The sequence below is a fragment of the Natrix helvetica genome, assembly GCF_964273705.1.
Source record: "Natrix helvetica genome assembly, chromosome: 1".
In the NCBI taxonomy this organism is placed as follows: Eukaryota; Metazoa; Chordata; class Lepidosauria; order Squamata; family Natricidae; genus Natrix; species Natrix helvetica.
The window spans coordinates 10,900,990-10,919,656 of record NC_138548.1 but is presented as its reverse complement, the minus strand read 5'-3'; the positions used below and the strand labels follow the sequence as shown (position 1 = coordinate 10,919,656).

Below are 18,667 nucleotides of genomic sequence, written 5' to 3'. Positions count from 1 at the left end.
CTGGGCCCGCCACAGAGAAGGCTCTACTCCTAGGCGCCGCCCCCGACACTGTCTAGTGGACGGCACCTGGAGGAGGCCCTCTCTGTGCGAGCGGATTGGTCGCAGGGATGTATGGGGCAGAATACGATCCCGCAAGTAACTAGGTCCTGAGCCATGGAGCGCTTTAAAGATTGTTATCAAAACCTTGAAACGCACCCGATAGACCACAGGAAGCCAGTGCAGCTCGCGCAGGAACGGTGTCACATGGGAGTACCTAGTACTCCCCATAATTACCCGCGCGGCTGCGTTCTGGACCAACTGTAGCCTCCGGGTGCATTTCAAGGGAAGCCCCATGTAGAGGCTGGGGCGTGTTTTGTGTGTGGGCGCATGGGCATATTCAACTCCCAGATAGACTGTAGAGCAGAGGTACACAACCTTGGCAACTTGTGAACTTCAATTCCCAGAATTCCCCAGCCAGCCAGCTATGTTAATTCCGGGAGTTGAAGTCCACAAGTCTTAAAGTTGCCAAGGTTGGACACCCCTGTTGTAGGCAATGCCTTTGCTTTCATCCAGGAAATGTGAATAATTAAATGTGGTTGATGATTTGTTCCATGCTCCCAATCCATTAGAGTTCACTGGCTTAATATGCAGGAACTGGGTATGTCTAGCTTAAGAGAAAGAAGGACTAGGGGAGACATGATAGCAGTGTTCCAATATCTCAGGGGTTGCCACAAAGAAGAGGGAGTCAAACTATTTTCCAAGGCACCTGAGGGTAGAACAAGAAGCAATGGGTGGAAACTAATCAAGGAGAGAAGCAACTTAGAACTGAGGAGAAATTTCCTGACAGTTAGAACAATTAATCAGTGGAACAGAAGTTGCCTCCAGAAGTTGTGAATGCCCCAACACTGGAAGTCTTTAAGAAGATGTTGGATAACCATTTGTCTGAAGTGGTGTAGTGTTTCCTACCTAAGCAGGGGGTTGGACTAGAAGACCTCTAAGGTCCCTTCAAACTCTGTTATTCTATTCTAGTCTTGTCTGGTCTAGTGTATTCAAATAAATAAATCACTACAAATAAAATAAAAAACCAATAGCAATATCAGCCTGGTGCATTTAAGACGATAGGGAGTACAACTACAACTGTGGCCAGCAAGAGTGTAAGCAGGGCTGTGTAACATAATTGAAAAATATCAAACTACGTCTGGTTTCTAGATCCTATAAATCGGGGGTCTCCAACCTTGGCAACTTTACGACTTGTGGACTTCAACTTCTGGGAGTTGAGGTCCACAAGTCATAAAGTTGCCAAGGTTGGAGACCCTGCGACTTCAGGAATGTTCTGGGGATATGGGTAATCCTCATGCTGCTGTAATGACTGAAAGGTAATGCCGTTTTTTTTCCCCCCCTACTAACCCTCCAGGATTCTGCATACCTCAATGAACTCTCCAACAATTCCCTCTTCTCCTCTCCCGCTGACTCTCTCTCGGATATTGCCGATGCTCAGGAATTCCTGCCTGCTGACAGCCTCACCCAGGTGCCAACGATATGGGACGTCAACGTCAATGTGCCACAGCAGAACCATATGGAGGTCAGCCCCTGATCTTTCTCTCCCTCCCTCTCTCTCTTTTTCTTTCTCTTCAACCATATGGAGGCCAGCCTCTGATCTCTCTCTTTCTTTCTTTTTCTTTTTCTTTCTTGTCTCTCCCCCTCCCTCCCTCCCTCTCTCTGTCTCTGTCTCTCTTTCTCCCTGTCTTTCTCTTGTCGATGTGGGTACTCTAGAAAGAGTGCAGAGAAGAGCAACAAAGATGATTAGGGGACTGGAGGCTAAAACATAAAGAATGGTTGCTGGAATTGGGTATGTCTAGTCTGATGAAAACAAGGTCTAGGGGAGACATGATAGCAGTCTTCCAATATCTCAGGGGCTGCCACAAAGAAGAGGGAGTCAAGCTATTCTCCAAGGCACCTGAGGGTAGAAGAAGAAGCAATGGGTGGAAACTAATCAAGGAGAGAAGCAACTTAGAACTGAGGAGATACTTCCTGACAGTTAGAACAATTAAACAGTGGAACAGAAGTTGCCTCCCGAAGCTCCAACACTGGAGATTTTTAAGAAGATGTTGGATAGCCATTTGTCTGAAGTGGTGTAGGGTTTCCTGCCTAAGCAGGGGGTTGGACTAGAAGACCTCCAAGGTCCCTTCCAGCTCTGTTATTCTAATTCTAATTGCGTGCTTCACTCCTGCTTACAACCATTTGTGAAATCAGATACATTTTCTTTGCATAAATGCTTAAAATATTGCCCTGTTTGATGAGAAAACAACTGCCTTTTATTCAAAAGTCGATCCTAAGATTGCCGCCACAGTGATCTTTTCATTTGGGGAAGGGGAATCTGTCCATGTGGGGCTGTGGGGTGATTAGCCAACCGATTGAACGGCTGCTAGGCAAAGTAAACAACAACAGCTGGATTACCTGTAGTTTGTCATTCGTCAGCCTTGAAAATACGCAAAACTTCCCCCACTTTGCCGTCCAACTTCCTGCTGGTAATTGTGACTCAGACTTCCAGTAATGGAAGAGAGTTTGTAAAAAGGGTGGGTTTTTTTTGTGTGAAAAAAAGGGAAATAATTACAGCATATTTGTGCTTTTAGGGTTTATCCAGATTTCAGTCCGGGTTCAGGAATGCATTTTTTGTGCTTTTATAGATAATCAGCATCTGGCTATAAAAGTTGAAGAAGAACTTTTGAAAAAGGCTTTTTTTAAAATTCTAGCAATTGTCGGGCTGTGTTGGTTTGTTTTTTGGGTTGTTTTTCTGGCAGTGTTGCTTCAAACTTAAAAAGTACTGTGTGGTTTTGATTACTCAAAGCACTGATGGATGAATTTAGTTGCCGGATCCTTTTTCTTGTATTTGTGGTTACATGCACGAGTTTCCTCTTAGATATAGATAGTCCTCAACTTACAACCATTTATTTACTGACTTTTCAGAGTTAACAATGGGACCGAAAAAAGTGGTTTATGATCATTTTTCACACTTAACAATACAATACAATACAATACAATACAATACAATACAATACAATAGCAGAGTTGGAAGGGACCTTGGAGGTCTTCTAGTCCAACCCCCTGCCTAAGCAGGAAACCTTATACCGTTTCAGACAAATGGCTATCCAACCTCTTCTTAAAGACTTCCAGTGTTGGAGCATTCACAACTTCTGGAGGCAACTTCTGTTCCACTGATTAATTGTTCTAACTGTCAGGAAGTTTCTCCTCAGTTCTAGGTTGCTTCTCTCCTTGATTAGTTCGTTAACAACCGTTGCAGCATCCCTGTTCCCCACATAACGCAATAGAGCCCAAAAGTTGAATTGCTAAGTGACACAGTTGTAATTTTTGCCCCATTTTACGACCTTCCTTGCTGAAGTTGTTAAGTAAATCCCTGCAGTTGTTGAAGTTAGAAACACGGTGGGGAAGTGAATCGGGCTTCCCCATTGACTTTGCTTGTCAGAAGGTCGCAAAAGAGGAATCACGTGACCCCAGGACACTGCAATCGTCGTAAATACGAGTCAGTTGCCACATAGCTGGATTTTGATCACCTAACCAAAGGGAAGCTGTAACAGTCACAAGTGTGAAAATGGTCATAAGTCACTTTTTTTCGGTGCCCTTGGAACTTTGAACAGTCACTAAATGAAAAGTGGTAAGCCCAGGACTACATTTAGTTCAACATCACAAAAAAAGTGCTGCTTTTGTTTATTGCACTGTTTTTCCCCAATTGCACACTAACATGTGTTATAAATGTGGAAATTAATGAAGGAGAGAAGCAACTTAGAACTGAAGAGAGATTTCCTGACAGTTAGAACAATCAATCAGTGGAACAACTTTGCCTCCAGAAGTTGCGATTGCTCCAACACTGGAAGTTTTTAAGAAGATGTTGGACAACCATTTGTCTGATGTGGTGTAGGGTTTCCTGCCTCGGCAGGGGGTTGGACTAGAAGACCTCCAGGGTCCCTTCCAACTCTGTTATTCCATTCCATTCCATTCTATGCTATTATTTTCTATTCTAAGTGGCATGAATAGAGAACAATAAAGTGAGCAACTGAATTAGAAAATCTTCAAATCTCTTCTGGTGCCAAAATAATAATAAAAAAAAAATCCAAGATACGTAAAAGTAAGATGGATTGCAATTTATTTATCTAATTTACATATCCTCCCCTTGTAGCTCTAGGCTGCACGCAGTAAATCAAACATTTTTATTATTATTAACAAGTTTTATTGGTTTTTACAAATGTTTTCAAGGAAAAAGGGTTAAAAAGGGTATAGAAAATTTTGACAGCTACATCGTGCGGGGGAAAGCAGTCCCCCCAAATCTCACAACTTTTACAGAGAAAAATAGAAAAACATCAACATTTGAATAGATATTAGCAGTTTTGGGTTTAGCACTAAATCATCAATATATTTCAATCATTTTTTGGTAACACTTCCATAAAGGTACCGTAAAACAAACATTTAAAACGCTCGTAAAACAACCCACTGAACCAATTTGAACAATAAATATGAACAAAACCCCAGAAGGGAGGGTGTTTCAGAGTCTCATGCATTGGGCAACTTAACATGCAATGCAAGAAGAAGAATGGAGGCGGAGGGAAGAGGAAAGGAAAGAGCAGATTCGGGGCAGCAACTCCCTCTGTTGATAAGTCGGGAGAGGTTAACTTTCTTGATATTCTTTTCTTTGGTCAAGTTGCCGGAGAGGAAAAGGTTGTGGGAAAAGGCAATGGTACTTTATCCCAAGGCTGCTGTTGACATTTGTCGCCTGGGTGTTAATCCTGACTGGACAGAGTACAAGAAAGCAAATCCTCCTACAATAGTGCCCACCTGGCTGATGGAGGGGGGCTTGGTGGGCCTTCCCCTTGTCAGGATTACGACTGCAGAAATTGAACAAACGGATGAATAGAGGAACAAGAACAAATGAATGAATTTATATGGTACCCAGAGTGGCTTTGAATAGTGCAATAGGATGGATGGATTGATGGATGGGAGAGAGAAGGTGATAGATGGAGGGAGGGATGGTAGGTTGGTTGGTAGGTAGGTAGGTAGGTAGGTAGGTAGGTAGGTAGATAGATAGATAGATAGATAGATAGATAGATAGATAGATAGATAGATAGATGATAGAGACGGACAGACAGACAGACAGACAGACGTAGATGATTGATAATGTACAGTAGGTAGGTAGGTAGGTAGGTAGGTAGGTAGGTAGGTAGGTAGAGACAGACAGACAGACAGACAGATGTAGATGATTGATAATGTACAGTAGGTAGGTAGGTAGGTAGGTAGGTAGATAGATAGATAGATAGATAGATAGATAGATAGATAGATAGATAATATTCTCCTCTGGAATCAGCAACCAACCTATACTTCCTTCTGCTCAGGGCAATCAACAATTGATCAGAGTATCAACCACAATCTGTTGGTGTGCATTTATTTATTTATCAAATTGATACGCTGCCCATCTCACCCTCAGGAGCAATTCTACAACTTTCCAGCGAAACAACAACAATAACAAGAAGAAGCATATCTTTTCTATTTTGTTGAATCAGTAGTTCATTCAGCCTTTTGCTGGGATGCTCCTAGGACTCCTGGGAACTCTTGGGAGCTTTTTTTTTTTTTAACCACTGCCTAAAAATTCTATGGGGTGCATATGTCCCTTTCTGCCCTCACAACAGCTGTAGCACCTCCCAATATCCAACTGACCTAAACAATCACAAAAGTGGCAGTGAGAAAAACAACAACAGCAAAGGCGTGTAAGAAACCCCCATTTTTCAATCTAGACTTCAACCCTAAAGGCCTCTGGTACCTTCCCACCCGCTGATTCACAAGATTAGCTTCTGCGCCCCAATGAGGTTGGCTGGGATTTGCTCTTTAACATGGTTCTACCCTGTTTCCCTGAAAAATAAGACTTTCCTGGATAATAAGCCAAATCGGGCTTGTTAAATAATTAGGCTCCCCGTTGGGAGAGCGAGTATGCAGAGAAGCGTAATGAGAGTGATATGGAATAACACCCACAAACCAGCATACAGGGACACTGAATAGTATAAAAATATAGTAGTTTACTATGTAGAAATATAGAAGTATTCAGAGTCCGGTTAACAGTCCAAGTCATACACAGTTCAGTCAGTCAGTTATCAATATTCAGTGTAGCACACAAAGTGGCTAACAGTAGCAAGACTCAGTAACTCACGAGCAGTATCAAACAGTATCCACGATCAGCATCTAACAAAACAGAGAGAGAACTAACAGCCATTCTAGCTCCCTCTTATAGCTGCTTGAGGTAACACGCCAATTACATCTCTTAAGCATTTAAAGTAACAGTAAAGTAATCACAGCTTATATACATTGCCAAGCCAAGCCTAGGGTTACATCCCTAACAGGGCTTTTGAGCGCATGCGCTAAAATAAGCCCTCCCCTAAAATATTTAAACGCATGCGCAGCCAGTCCCCGCCATTTCCGGTTGGGGAGGGGAAGGAGGGGGAACATGCCCCATGGGCCCTGCATGCACCTACCATCCCTGCAGAATGGCCTTGTGGGGGCCACTCCTGCAAGCCCTAGCTACAGTGCCCCTTCTCTTAGTGGCAGCCGCAAAAAGAGCGCCAGGTCCAGCGGACGCTAGGGCTGGCCAGAGCGTGCCAGAAACAGAGACAGAACCTCTGGCCCTCTCTGGATCAGCTGAGCCGCGGGCCGCAGGCCAAGGTTAAGAAGCCTCCTGCACCTCAAAAATAATAACAGCTCCCCGAGAGTAAGGCCAAGCGCTTATTTCAGGGGTCAAAAGAAAATATGACCCCTGTCTTCTTTCCGGGAAAACACAGTCATTTCCGTATTTCTTTTTTCCGTTCAGGTCTTGCCTCCCGATTTGGAAAGTCTAGAAGGTTTACAGGGAATAGAAAACCACATCACTGCCCCTCAGGACATCCCTCGTCTTTCAAACATTCAGGTAATAAAGGTAATGAAGACAGGCCAGGTCGTTATCACAGGTAGTCCTCGACTTACAATCATTTGTTTACCGTATTTTTTCAGAGTACAAGACGCACCAAGGTTTTGAAGAGGCAATTTTTAAAAAAAAAAAATGTTTTTGCGCTCTGCAAACCTCCGGAAAACAGCCTGTTTTTTTGCAAAAATGGGTCCATTTCCCTCCCCCCCCTCCAAAAAAAGGCATGAATAGCCTTTAGGAGGCTTGCAGAGTGCTCCTAGGGGGGGTGGGCCCCTCCCAAAACGAGCAAAAAAACCAGTGTCATGTGATTTCCCCCTTTTACAATCTTCTGACAAGCAAAGTCAACGGGGAAGTCAGATTCACTTAACCACCGTGTGACTGAATAACTGCAGTGATTCACGTAACAACCGTGGCATGGTAAAACTTAACTAGTCTCTTGCTTAGCAACAAAAATGTTGGGCTCAGTTATGATCGTAAGTCGAGGACTGCCTGTATTATGGCTGAATGCACAGTCAGCCACATCCAGAGTGGTTGTAGTTGGCATTTTTATTCATCTATGGCAGGGGTGTCAAACTGGCAGCCCGCGGGCCGGATGCGTCATGCCCACCCAACTTTGCATCAACCATTAGCACCAGTCACTGGTATTTGTGATGCATTTTTGAATGTTCAGTTGACAAGAGTTTCATGTTTAATGAATAAAGTATAATAATAATAATAATAATAATAATAATAATAATAATAATAATAATAATAATAATAATAATAATAATAATAATAGAACAAGCATGATATTTCCTTCTTGATCCGGAGGTTTGATCCAGCCCACATTTTCACTCACTTCCTGATTTTGTTATGAGAAATCGTATTTAACAGAAGTCAAGACTTTTCAACAATAGGTTTCCTGATGCTTTGGGTTATACCATTCAGAGAATAATAACCGCATCCCGTGCAGCCTATCCCACTTCCTATATTTTATTGAAAGCCCATGAACATATGTTTTAAGACTAACAGCTGCCGAGACAACATGAATGTTTTGTAGAGAATCTAATATAAATAATGTCAGGTATGAACAATTAGGTCCACCTGCGAAGGTTTCAATTTATTGTTTTATTGCTCAAGTCCACATATAGGAATCTTCTTGGACTCACAGTTCGCACCTGGGTAAAACTGGGTGAGATTCAACGGCAATCAAGGGAAGTTGGACTCTGTCCTCTTGTGACTATGTAGAGACTCTAAGCTAATTTCCCGTTTGACTCCACCCCCTCTCAATCTCCTTCCAAATGCTAGCCCGCCTGTATCTTCACCTCTGATTTTTGAAGCATCACTTGTGGACCCCAGGTTTGCTCTGTTGCCAATTTTGCTACTCGCCTGTCTTGACATTTCTGGTTTTTTCATTCCATTTCAGTCCCAAACTCAGGTAGAAGAGGAAGAGGAGGGCGACGATGACGAAACAGAGGAACTGGGTCACACGGAGACGTATGCCGATTATATCCCTTCCAAATGTGAGTGGATCAAACCAACTGGCCATGCTGTTTCTGCTTCAGAATTAGCAGATGTGCTCCCAGGCATTTTCTTATGTGGGTAGCCCTGTCTTCCCCAGCTTGGCGCTCCCAGTTCTATTAGACTTCACTTCCCAGAATCCTCAAGCGGCAAAGCTGTGACAATTTTAGGAAGTGGGAAATTTAATCTTTCTAGGGTTTCCTAACCTTGGCCACTTTAAGACATATGGACTTCAACTCCCAGAATCCCACAGCCAGCCATGAAGTCCATGTGTCTTAAAGTGGCCCAGTTTGAGAAACCCTTTTCTAAGCAACCAATGGAAGGCAGGGGTAATGTTGCGTTGTTCAACTTCCTGACTCTGCAAATATTTGAAGCCTAAACTGTGTGGGTGGTAGCGGGTGGGGCAGGTTGTGTGAGTAGGAAATCCCCCAGAACTCCTTACAACCAAATCACCATTTCCCTCTTAGCATATCTGTAAACAGGATAACCATAAGTGCTTCCTTGGTTTCAACATGATAGTAGCATAACAAGGGACAATAAAAACATAGTGACTACATTAGTAGACCAGCGAAATACTGTGGACATCATATATTTAAACTTCAGTAAGGCATTTGATAAGGTAGACCATAACCTATTGCTAGTTAAAGTAGAAGAATGTGGGTTGGACAGCATCACCACCAGATGGACTCGTAACTGGCTGACCAACCGCACTCAACGTATAGTCCTCAATGGAACTGCATCTACATGGAGGGAAGTATGCAGCGGAGTACCCCAAGGCTCTGTTTTAGGCCCAGTACTCTTCAACATCTTCATCAATGATTTGGATGAGGGAATAAATGGGGAACTCATCAAATTTGCAGATGACACCAAGCTGGCAGGAATAGCTAACACTCCAGAAGATAGGCTTAAGATACAGAAGGATCTTGACAAACTTGAACATTGGGCACTATCTAATAAAATGAAATTCAATGGTGAAAAGAGTAAGGTTCTACATTTAGGCAACAAAAACGGAATGCACAGGTACAGTATAGGTGGTACCTTGCTCAACAGTAGTAACTGTGAAAGGGATCTTGGAGTCCTAGTGGACAACCATTTAAATAGGAGCCAGCCGTGTGCAGCAGCTGCCAAAAAAGCCAACACAGTTCTAGGCTGCATCAACAGAGGGATAGAATCAAGATCATGTGAAGTGTTAATACCACTTTATAAGGCCTTGGTAAGGCCACACTTGGAATACTGCATTCAGTTCTGGTCGCCACGATGTAGAAAAGATGTGGAGACTCTAGAAAGAGTGCAGAGAAGAGCAACAAAGAGGATTAGGGGACTGGAGACTAAAACATATGAGGAACGGTTGCAGGAACTGGGTATGTCTAGTTTACAATACAATACAATACAATACAATACAATACAATAGTAGAGTTGGAAGGGACCTTGGAGGTCTTCTAGTCCAACCCCCTGCCTAGGCAGGAAACCCTATACCGTTTCAGACAAATAGCTATCCAACATCTTCTTAAAGACTTCCAGTGTTGGGGCATTCACAACTTCTGGAGGCAAGCTGTTCCACTGATTAATTGTTCTCACTGTCAGGAAATTTCTCCTCAGTTCTAAGTTGCTTCTCTCCTTGATTAGTTTCCACCCATTGCTTCTTGTTCTACCCTCAGGTGCTTTGGAGAATAGTTTGACTCCCTCTTCTTTGTGGCAACCTCTGAGATATTGGAATAATGCTATCATGTCTCCCCTAGTCCTTCTTTCTCTTAAGCTAAACATACCCAGTTCCTGCAACCGTTCTTCATATGTTTTAGTCTCCAGTCCCCTAATCATCTTTGTTGCTCTTCTCTGCACTCTTTCTAGAGTCTCCACATCTTTTTTACATCGTGGCGACCAGAACTGAATGCAGTATTCCAAGTGTGGCCTTACCAAGGCATTATAAAGTGGTATTAACACTTCACGTGATCTTGATTCTATCCCTCTGTTGATGCAGCCTAGAACTGTGTTGGCTTTTTTGGCAGCTGCTGCACACTGCTGGCTCATATTTAAATGGTTGTCCACTAGGACTCCAAGATCCCTTTCACAGTTACTACTACTGAGTAAGGTATCACCTATACTGTACCTGTGCATTCCGTTTTTGTTGCCTAAATGTAGAACCTTACTCTTTTCACCATTGAATTTCATTTTATTAGATAGTGCCCAATGTTCAAGTTTGTCAAGATCCTTCTGTATCTTAAGCCTATCTTCTGGAGTGTTGGCTATTCCTGCCAGCTTGGTATCATCTGCAAATTTGATGAGTTCCCCATTTATTCCCTCATCCAAATCATTGATGAAGATGTTGAAGAGTACTGGGCCTAAAACAGAGCCTTGGGGTACTCCACTGCATACTTCCCTCCATGTAGATGCAGTTCCATTGAGAACTACACGTTGAGTGCGGTTGGTCAGCCAGTTACCAATCCATCTGGTGGTGATGCTGTCTAACCCACATTCTTCTACTTTATCTAGTAGTAGGTTATGGTCTACCTTATCAAAAGCCTTACTGAAGTCCAAGTAAACTATATCAACGGCATTCCTCTGGTCCACTAATTTTGTCACATTATCAAAGAATGCAATAAGATTAGTCTGGCATGATCTGTTTTTGACAAATCCATGTTGGCTTTTGGCTATTACTTTGTTTGCTTCTAGGTGTTCGCAAATTCGTTGCTTGATTATTTTTTCCAGAATCTTTCCTGGTATTGAGGTTAGGCTGATAGGTCTGTAGTTTCCTGGATCTAATTTTTTCCCTTTTTTGAAGATGGGAACCACATCAGCTCTTTTCCAGTCCTCTGGTAGTTCCCCGGTGTTCCAGGATCTCTGAAAGATATAATTCAGTGGTTCTGAGATCTCGTCTGCTAGTTCCTTCAGAACTCTGGGGTGTAATCCATCCGGTCCTGGTGATTTGAACTCATCTAGGGTAGACAGGTGCTCACTTACCATTTTCTTCCCTATTTCAATTTGTGTTCCTAATTTTGTGGTGCTGCTTTTGATAGGTTGGACTGTTTTATCCCTTTGTGTAAAGACAGATGCAAAACATGAGTTAAATAGTTCTGCTTTCTCCCTGTTGCTTGTCACCTTCTTGCCACTTTCTCCTAGCAATGGACCAATTGTTTCCTTAATTTTTTTCTTGTTTTTAACATGTTGGAAGAAGCTTTTTTTGTTAATTTTTACTTTTGTGGCAAGCCTTTCTTCATTGTGAGCCTTAGCTTTCCTCACTTCATCTTTACAGGCTCGGGCTATTTGCTGATATTCTGCCTTAGTTATGTCCCCCTCCTTCCACTTTTTATACTTACTTTTTTTGTCTTTCAGTTTGTCAGATAGTTGTTTATGCAGCCATGCTGGTTTCTTTTGGGAGCTGTTGTTTTTCTTCTTCATTGGTATTGTGTTAGACTGGGCTTTTCTAATCTCATTTTTCAAAATTTCCCAAGCTTCTTGAGTTGTTTTCCCCTCGAGGATTCTCATCCATGGAATTTTTCCCAAGCTCTCTCTAAGTTTATTGAAATTAGCTTTCTTAAAGTCCAAGACTCTAGTTTGACTTTGTTCTACTACTTGTGTTTGGATAATGTTGAATTCCAATATTGCATGGTCACTTGCCCCCAGGGTTCCTATGACTTCAACACCTTCTATCATTTCCTCTCTGTTAGTGAGAATTAAGTCCAGTATGGCTGATCCCCTTGTTTCCTTCTCTACTTTTTGGAAAACAAAGTTGTCTGCTAGGTTTGTTAGGAACCTGTTGGATCTTCCACTTGGTGCAGAGTTTGTTTCCCAGTTGATGTCAGGGTAGTTAAAATCTCCCATTACTATTGTGGTGTGCTTCCTACATACCTTAGTTAGCTGACTAGCAAAAAGTTCATCTTCTTCCTCTGCTTGGTTGGGTGGCCTGTAGTATAGACCTATGGCAATGTCATTTCCCCCACAACCTTTAATATTGACCCAAATGCATTCAAGATAGTTCTCATTATTGTTGTGCTCTATTTCTGTAGAGACATAGTTATTTCTTATATATAGTGCAACTCCACCTCCTCTTTTATTTGGTCTATTTCTTTTAAATAATTTAAATCCTTCTAGCTGTATGTTCCATTTGTCAGTTTCATCCCACCTTCTTTTAATAGAAAGAAGGACTAGGGGAGACAGGATAGCAGTCTTCCAATATCTCAGGGGTTGCCACAAAGAAGAGGGAGTCAAACTATTCTCCAAGGCACCTGAGGGCAGGACAAGAAGCAATGGGTGGAAACTAATCAAGGAGAGAAGCAACTTAGAACTGAGGAGAAATTTCCTGACAGTTAGAACAATTAATCAGTGGAACAGAAGTTGCCTCCGGAAGTTGTGAATGCTCCAACACTGGAAGTCTTTAAGAAGATGTTGGATAGCCATTTGTCTGAAACGGTATAGGGTTTCCTACCTAGGCAGGGGGTTGGACTAGAAGACCTCCAAGGTCCCTTCCAACTCTGCTATTGTATTGTATTGTATAGCAGGAAATGTCAGTGCGTCTTACATACCAAATATGGCCATTTTTGGCCTCCCAAAACCCTGCCCAGTGCGTCCCATTTTCGCCAAAACTCCTGCCTCCTCCTGTCTTAGATCATTGTTTGTCTTCTGGGCATGACTGAAGAGGCTATTAAAGAGGCAGTTAATACCCTAGCACCGCGATGGCGAACCTATGGCATGGCTGCCACAGGTGGCACACGGAGCCATCTGTGTGGGCACGCAAGCTGTCTCTCAAGCTCAGCTCCACCACGCGTGCGTGCCTCCCACCGGCGAGCTTGGTTTTGGGTCTCTGCTGCTTATGCGCAGGGGGGGGGAAAGGCACGTGCGGGAGATATATGCGCCTGTGTGGAGGGTGCGGGGGGGTCGCGCGCGCATGTGGGGAGAGAGGGGATTGCGGTTTTTAGTCCCAGGAGGCTTCAGGGAGGCCTGCTAGGCCCAAAATGAACCAGGTGGTGGGGTTTCGCGCGCATGCGCTGGTTAGCAGTTATGGAGAAACCACTGATGGCCTGGTATGCCCAAATACATACATACATACCTATTTCCCTGGCTCAGATGATGATGAGGAGAGCCTGTGGCTTAGTGGCTAACAAATCTGCCTAATATGTAACACAGCCCAGGTTCAAATCCCAGTACGGGTATGGCTAGCTGATGAGAACTAAATAGCTTGAAATAGATCTATACTAGTCTCCCTTTATTTATTTATCAGCACAAATACAACACACACGCATATATATATAATATATGTGTGTGTGTGTGTTGTATTTGTGCTGATAAATAAATAAAGGAAGTCCTAATCCCTCCCCCCTTAAATAGGGTTTTCATTGAATTGTTGGCTTGTTGGGTCTAACAGGCCGTTTGATCCTCGCAGAGAATTTAAAAGTTTCTGCAGAGAAGCTGGAAAAGTAGTTTCTAAGGGTTTTGACGCTTGTCTTTTGGCTTCGTCTCGCAGCGAGAATTGGGAAGCAGCACCCTGACCGAGTGGTGGAAACCAGCACGCTTTCCAGCGTCCCTCCTCCAGATATCACCTACGTCCTCTCTCTCCCCGAATCGATTGCCGAAAACGGGTTGCTCTCTGCACTGCAGCTGGAAGCCATCATTTACGCCTGCCAGGTACGCCCGACACGGGTTTGGGCGGTTCTGATGAAACACGGCTAAGATGGGTCCTAGGTTTCGGAGCGGCTGGAAGTTGCTCCTGCAGTGCTGGATTCTCCCCCCGTTTGATTCCTTTCTGCTGGGTTTCTAGGAACACGAAAACTTGCTTCCCAACGGGCAGAGAGCTGGATTCCTGATAGGAGACGGGGCGGGCGTAGGGAAAGGCCGGACCGTTGCAGGGATCATCTATGAAAATTATCTGAAGGGAAGGAAGAAGGCTCTGTGGTGAGTGATGGCCTCCCCCGCGTTCTGTTCGGAAGCTCTCAGGAATTGCATTGAAATCCCTTTATCCCTTTCCCGGTTTATGGGGTTCTCAAGGCGAATCCCCCCCCCCCCCCAACTTAGTTCAAGAAAGGGAATTTGAGAAGGCATTCTCTACTAGGAGCTCACTCTCTCCTCTCTTTCTCTCTCTGCTTTCCCTCTCCCTCCCTCCTCTCTCCCTCTCCTCTCTCCCCGTCTCCCCCTCCCTCCCTCTCTCCCTCCCTCCCTCTCTCCCTCCCTCTCCTCTCTCCCCCGTCTCCCCTCTCCCCCCTCCCTCTCTCCCTCCCTCCCCTCTCTCCCTCCCTCTCCTCTCTTTCTCTCCTCCCTCCTTTCCCCCTTCTTCCCTCCTCTCTCTCCAATCTCCCTCTCTCCTCTCTCCCTCCCTCTCCCCTCTCCATCCCCCCCTCTCCTCTCTCTCCTTTCCCTCTCCTTCCTTCCCGCTCTCTCCTTTCTCCCTCCCTCTCTCTCCTCTCTTTCTCTCTCTCTCATTTCTCTCTCCTTTCCCTCCCCTCCCTCCCTCTCTCCTTCCCTCTCCTCCCCTCTCCCTCTCTCTCCTCTGTCTCTCTCTCTTCTCTCCCCCCTCCCCCTCTCTCTCCTCTGTCTCTCCTCTCTTTGTCTCTCTCTCCTCTCTCCTTTCACTCTCCTTCATTCCCCCTCTTTCTCCTCTCTCCCTCCCTCTCCCCCTATCTCCCTCTCCTCTCTTTCTCTCCTCCCCCCTTTCCCTCTCCTTCCCTCCTCTCTCTCCACTCTCCCTTTCTCCTCTCTCCCTCCCTCTCCATCTCTCCTCTCTCTCCTTTCCCTCTCCTTCCTTCCCACTCTCTCCTTTCTCCCTCCCTCTCTCTTTCCCTCTCTCTCTCCTCTCCTCTCTGTCTATTTCTCCTCTTTCCCCCCCTCTTCCTCTCCCCCTCCTCTCTCCCTCTCCCCCCTCTCTCTCCTCTCTCCCTCCCTCTCTCCCTCCCTCCCTCTCTCCTCTCTCTCTCTCCTCTCTCTCCTTTCCCTCTCCTTCCCTCCCTCTCTCCTCTCTCCATCCCTCTCTCCCTCCCTCTGTCTCCTCTCTTTCTCTCTCTCTCTCTCTCTCTCTCTCTCTCTCTCTCTCTCTCTCTCTCTCTCGTCTCTCCTCTCCCTCCCCCCACTCCCTCTCTCTCCCTCTCCTTCCCTCCCCCTCCCTCCCTCCCTCCCTCCTCTCTCCCTCTCTTTTACATTCCGTTGCGTCCAATACTCTTGGCATTTTCTTGGCAAGGTTTTTCAGAAGTAGTTTGTCATTGTCATTTGGGCTCAGTTGTAAGTCAAGGACTGGCTGTAAATATGGTATTTGAGAGGCCAGTCAAGCGGCTTCCTTTATCAACCTCTCCCCCTGTTCTCTTTGGTTCTACCGCTCATCCACCCCCCCGACCCCCCTTTCCAGGTTCAGCGTCTCAAATGATCTGAAATACGATGCTGAGAGGGACCTGAAGGACATCGATGCCCCCAACCTCCCTGTCCATGCTTTAAACAAGGTACGGGTTGGTTTTTTTTTTAATTCCTCTCCTTTGGCTTCCTTTCTGTTCCCTCCAGCCCCCCCACCCCCACCCCCACGGGGAAAGCTGACTGGAAGCACTGAGCACTCAGCCCGGGGGATTCTGCATTTGCCCATATTTATTCCTGTTACGTTTGTTTATGATAAAGAGATGGTTTCATTTACAGAAATTGAGGTACCAGTAACCACGGGCTCTCTTGAGTTTGGATGCTTTATTTGGTTCTGTTCTAAGCCTTTGAGAATATCATAGATTGGATGGCATTGCATAGTTATTGAGAGAAAGAGAGAAAAATTCTCCTTCCCTCCCTCCCTCCTTTCTTTTCTCCCTCCCCCCCTCCTTCCTCCCCTCCTCCTTCCTTCCCTCCTTCCATTTCTTCCTCCCTCCCCCTCCTTCCTTCCCTCCCCCTCCTTCCTTCCTTCCCTCTCTCCTTCCATTTCTTCCTCCCTCTCCCTCCTTCCTTCCTTCCCTCCCTCCCTCCTTTCTTTTCTCCCTCCCTCCCTCCCCCTCCTTCCTCCCCTCCCCTCCTCCTTCCTTCCTTCCTTCCCCCCATTTCTTCCTCCCTCCCCCTCCTTCCTTCCATCCCTCCTTTTTTTCTTCCTCCCTCCTTCTCTCTCCTTCCTTCCTTCTATCCCTCCTTTCTTTTCTTCCTCCCTCTCTCTCCTTCCTTCCTTCCCTCCCTCCCTCCTTTTTTTTCTCCCTCCCTCCCCCTCCTTCCTTCCCTCCCTCCCTCCTTCCATTTCTTCCTCCCTCTTCTTCCCTCCCTCCCCCCCTCCCCCTCCTCCTTCCTTCCATCCCTCCTTTCTTTTCTTCCTCCTTCCCTCCCTCTCTCCTTTCTTCCCTCCTTCCCTCCTTCCATTTCTTCCTCCTTCTCCCTCCTTCCCTCCCTCCCTCCCCCTCCTCTTTCCTTCCCTCCCTCCCTCCCTCCTGCCTTTTCTCCTTCCCTCCCTCCCCCTCTTTCCTTCCTTCCTTCCTTCCCACATTCACTCACTCCCTCACTCGCACTCAATGGCCCTGCATTAAATACGTCCACGTTTGCCTCACTGGGGAATTCTGGGAGCTGGAAGTCCCGCCTGCCTTACATTTGCCAAAGTTGAGGAAACACTGAAATATGTCATCCGTGATTCCCCCCCCTCCCCCCCCAAATGACCTCTGTTCATATACCTGGGATGCCTTTCTGTGGCCCAAAACTTTAGCCTTGAAGCATGTGAAAACCTCTCATCTTTATTTATTTATTTATTTATTTGCATTTAAAAAAAAACACCTTTCCCTGCTGCAGATTAAATACGGTGACACGGCTACCTCGGAGGGGATTTTATTCGCCACTTATTCCGCCTTGATTGGCGAAAGCCAAGCGGGCGGCCAGCACAGGACGCGGTTGAACCAGATTCTGGATTGGTGCAAGGACGATTTTGACGGTGTTGTATCCTGACAGAAATAAACTAGCAAGTCTCTGTAGGCTTTAGGGCAGGGGTGTCCAAACTTGGGAACTTTAAGACTTGTGGACTTCAACTCCCAGAATTCCCCAGCCAGCCATGCTGGCTGGGGAATTCTGGGAGTTGAAGTCCACAAGTCTTAAAGTTCCCAAGTTTGGACACCCCTGCTTTAGGGGCTTTTGTTAATACACAGACGGCAGGTGGTCCTTGACTTACAACCATTTCGTTTAGTGACCGTTCGAAGTTACAACAGCCCTGAAAAATGGCGACCGATGACCATTTTTCACACTTACAACCGTTGCGGCATCCACGTGGTCACATAATCAAAATCCAGACGCTTAGCAACTGGCCCCTTCTTACGACGGTTGCAGGGCCGCAGATTCCCAGATGGTTTGCGGCCGTCTGACAAGGAAAGCCAGTGGGGAAGCCAGATTGGTTTAACAACCGGGTTGCTCACTTAACAGCGGCGGTGATTCAATTAAGAACTGTGGCCAGAAAGGTCGTAAAATGTGGCAGAAACCCGTTTTGGAACCATCTCGCTTAGCAGCAGTAACTTGGGGCTCAATTGTGGTCGTAAGTCAAGGACTACCTGTACTTTGAACCTCCTTTTGGTGGCTTACAGATGATAAGTGTTGGATTTATCGACTGCTTTAATTTTTCTTATAGCCCTGAAACGGGGGATAGTTTTCTCCCTCCCCCACTCAACTTGGGCGATTCCAGGTAGATCTTCATTTGTACTCTTGTGGCTGGCTGCCATCTTGACTTTTTTGACCGTGCCTGCAGACAGCCTTGCCCATAGTCGTGATTTACTCTCCCCTCCTGTTGTGACAGTGAGGAGGTTGGGGAGGAACATGGGCCAGTGCTGGAGTCTGGGGAAGGCTCTGAAGAGGGCTCTGTGTCAGAGGCAGAGAGGTGGCCAGAGCCGTATGCCAGTTATCAGCTGCCTTCAGAGTCAGACATCAGTGAGGCAGAGGAACAGCTGGAGCCTGTTCCCAGTGCGTGCGTGCGCAGAGCTGCCAGAAGAAAAGAACAGCTCAGAAATCAGGGTCGACTTGGGAGTAAAGCCACAGGTGGATGGATGGCGAATGGCCCCTCCCATAGGACATAAAAGAGGAGCGAAAGGGGAGGGGGCTTTTGCAGGAAACAATCCGTTCATTTCAGGAGCGTGAAGATCTGTCCGTGAATCTCAGAGCCTCTGTGCCCAGTCTTTCCTTGCACAGCACCTCATTTGGGAAAATATTTACGTGGCAGCTTTCCAAGCTAGATAAGGTCTGTGGTCATAAGTATTCCTTTGAAAGACTATTTGCCAGGCCTTTGCTGGATGTGAATGAGAGGAATTCATATTCGTTTAACAAAAG

At 45.6% G+C, this 18,667-nt stretch overlaps 1 protein-coding gene across 6 annotated transcripts in view; it reads left to right on the top strand.

The window, feature by feature from the left end:
- Positions 1-18,667, top strand: part of SBNO2 (strawberry notch homolog 2) — a 146,234-nt gene that overhangs the window by 85,713 nt on the left and 41,854 nt on the right. For 5 of the 6 annotated variants that reach the window (XM_081958072.1, XM_081958071.1, XM_081958074.1 and 2 more), the window contains 7 exons: positions 1,394-1,561; positions 6,845-6,949; positions 8,343-8,439; positions 13,896-14,056; positions 14,190-14,323; positions 15,765-15,855; positions 17,153-17,296. In XM_081958072.1, coding sequence (XP_081814198.1) covers positions 1,394-1,561; positions 6,845-6,949; positions 8,343-8,439; positions 13,896-14,056; positions 14,190-14,323; positions 15,765-15,855; positions 17,153-17,296 — 900 coding nt within the window. The remainder of the gene's footprint in view (positions 1-1,393; positions 1,562-6,844; positions 6,950-8,342; positions 8,440-13,895; positions 14,057-14,189; positions 14,324-15,764; positions 15,856-17,152; positions 17,297-18,667) is intronic. The other variant, XM_081958075.1, reaches the window with a different exon arrangement.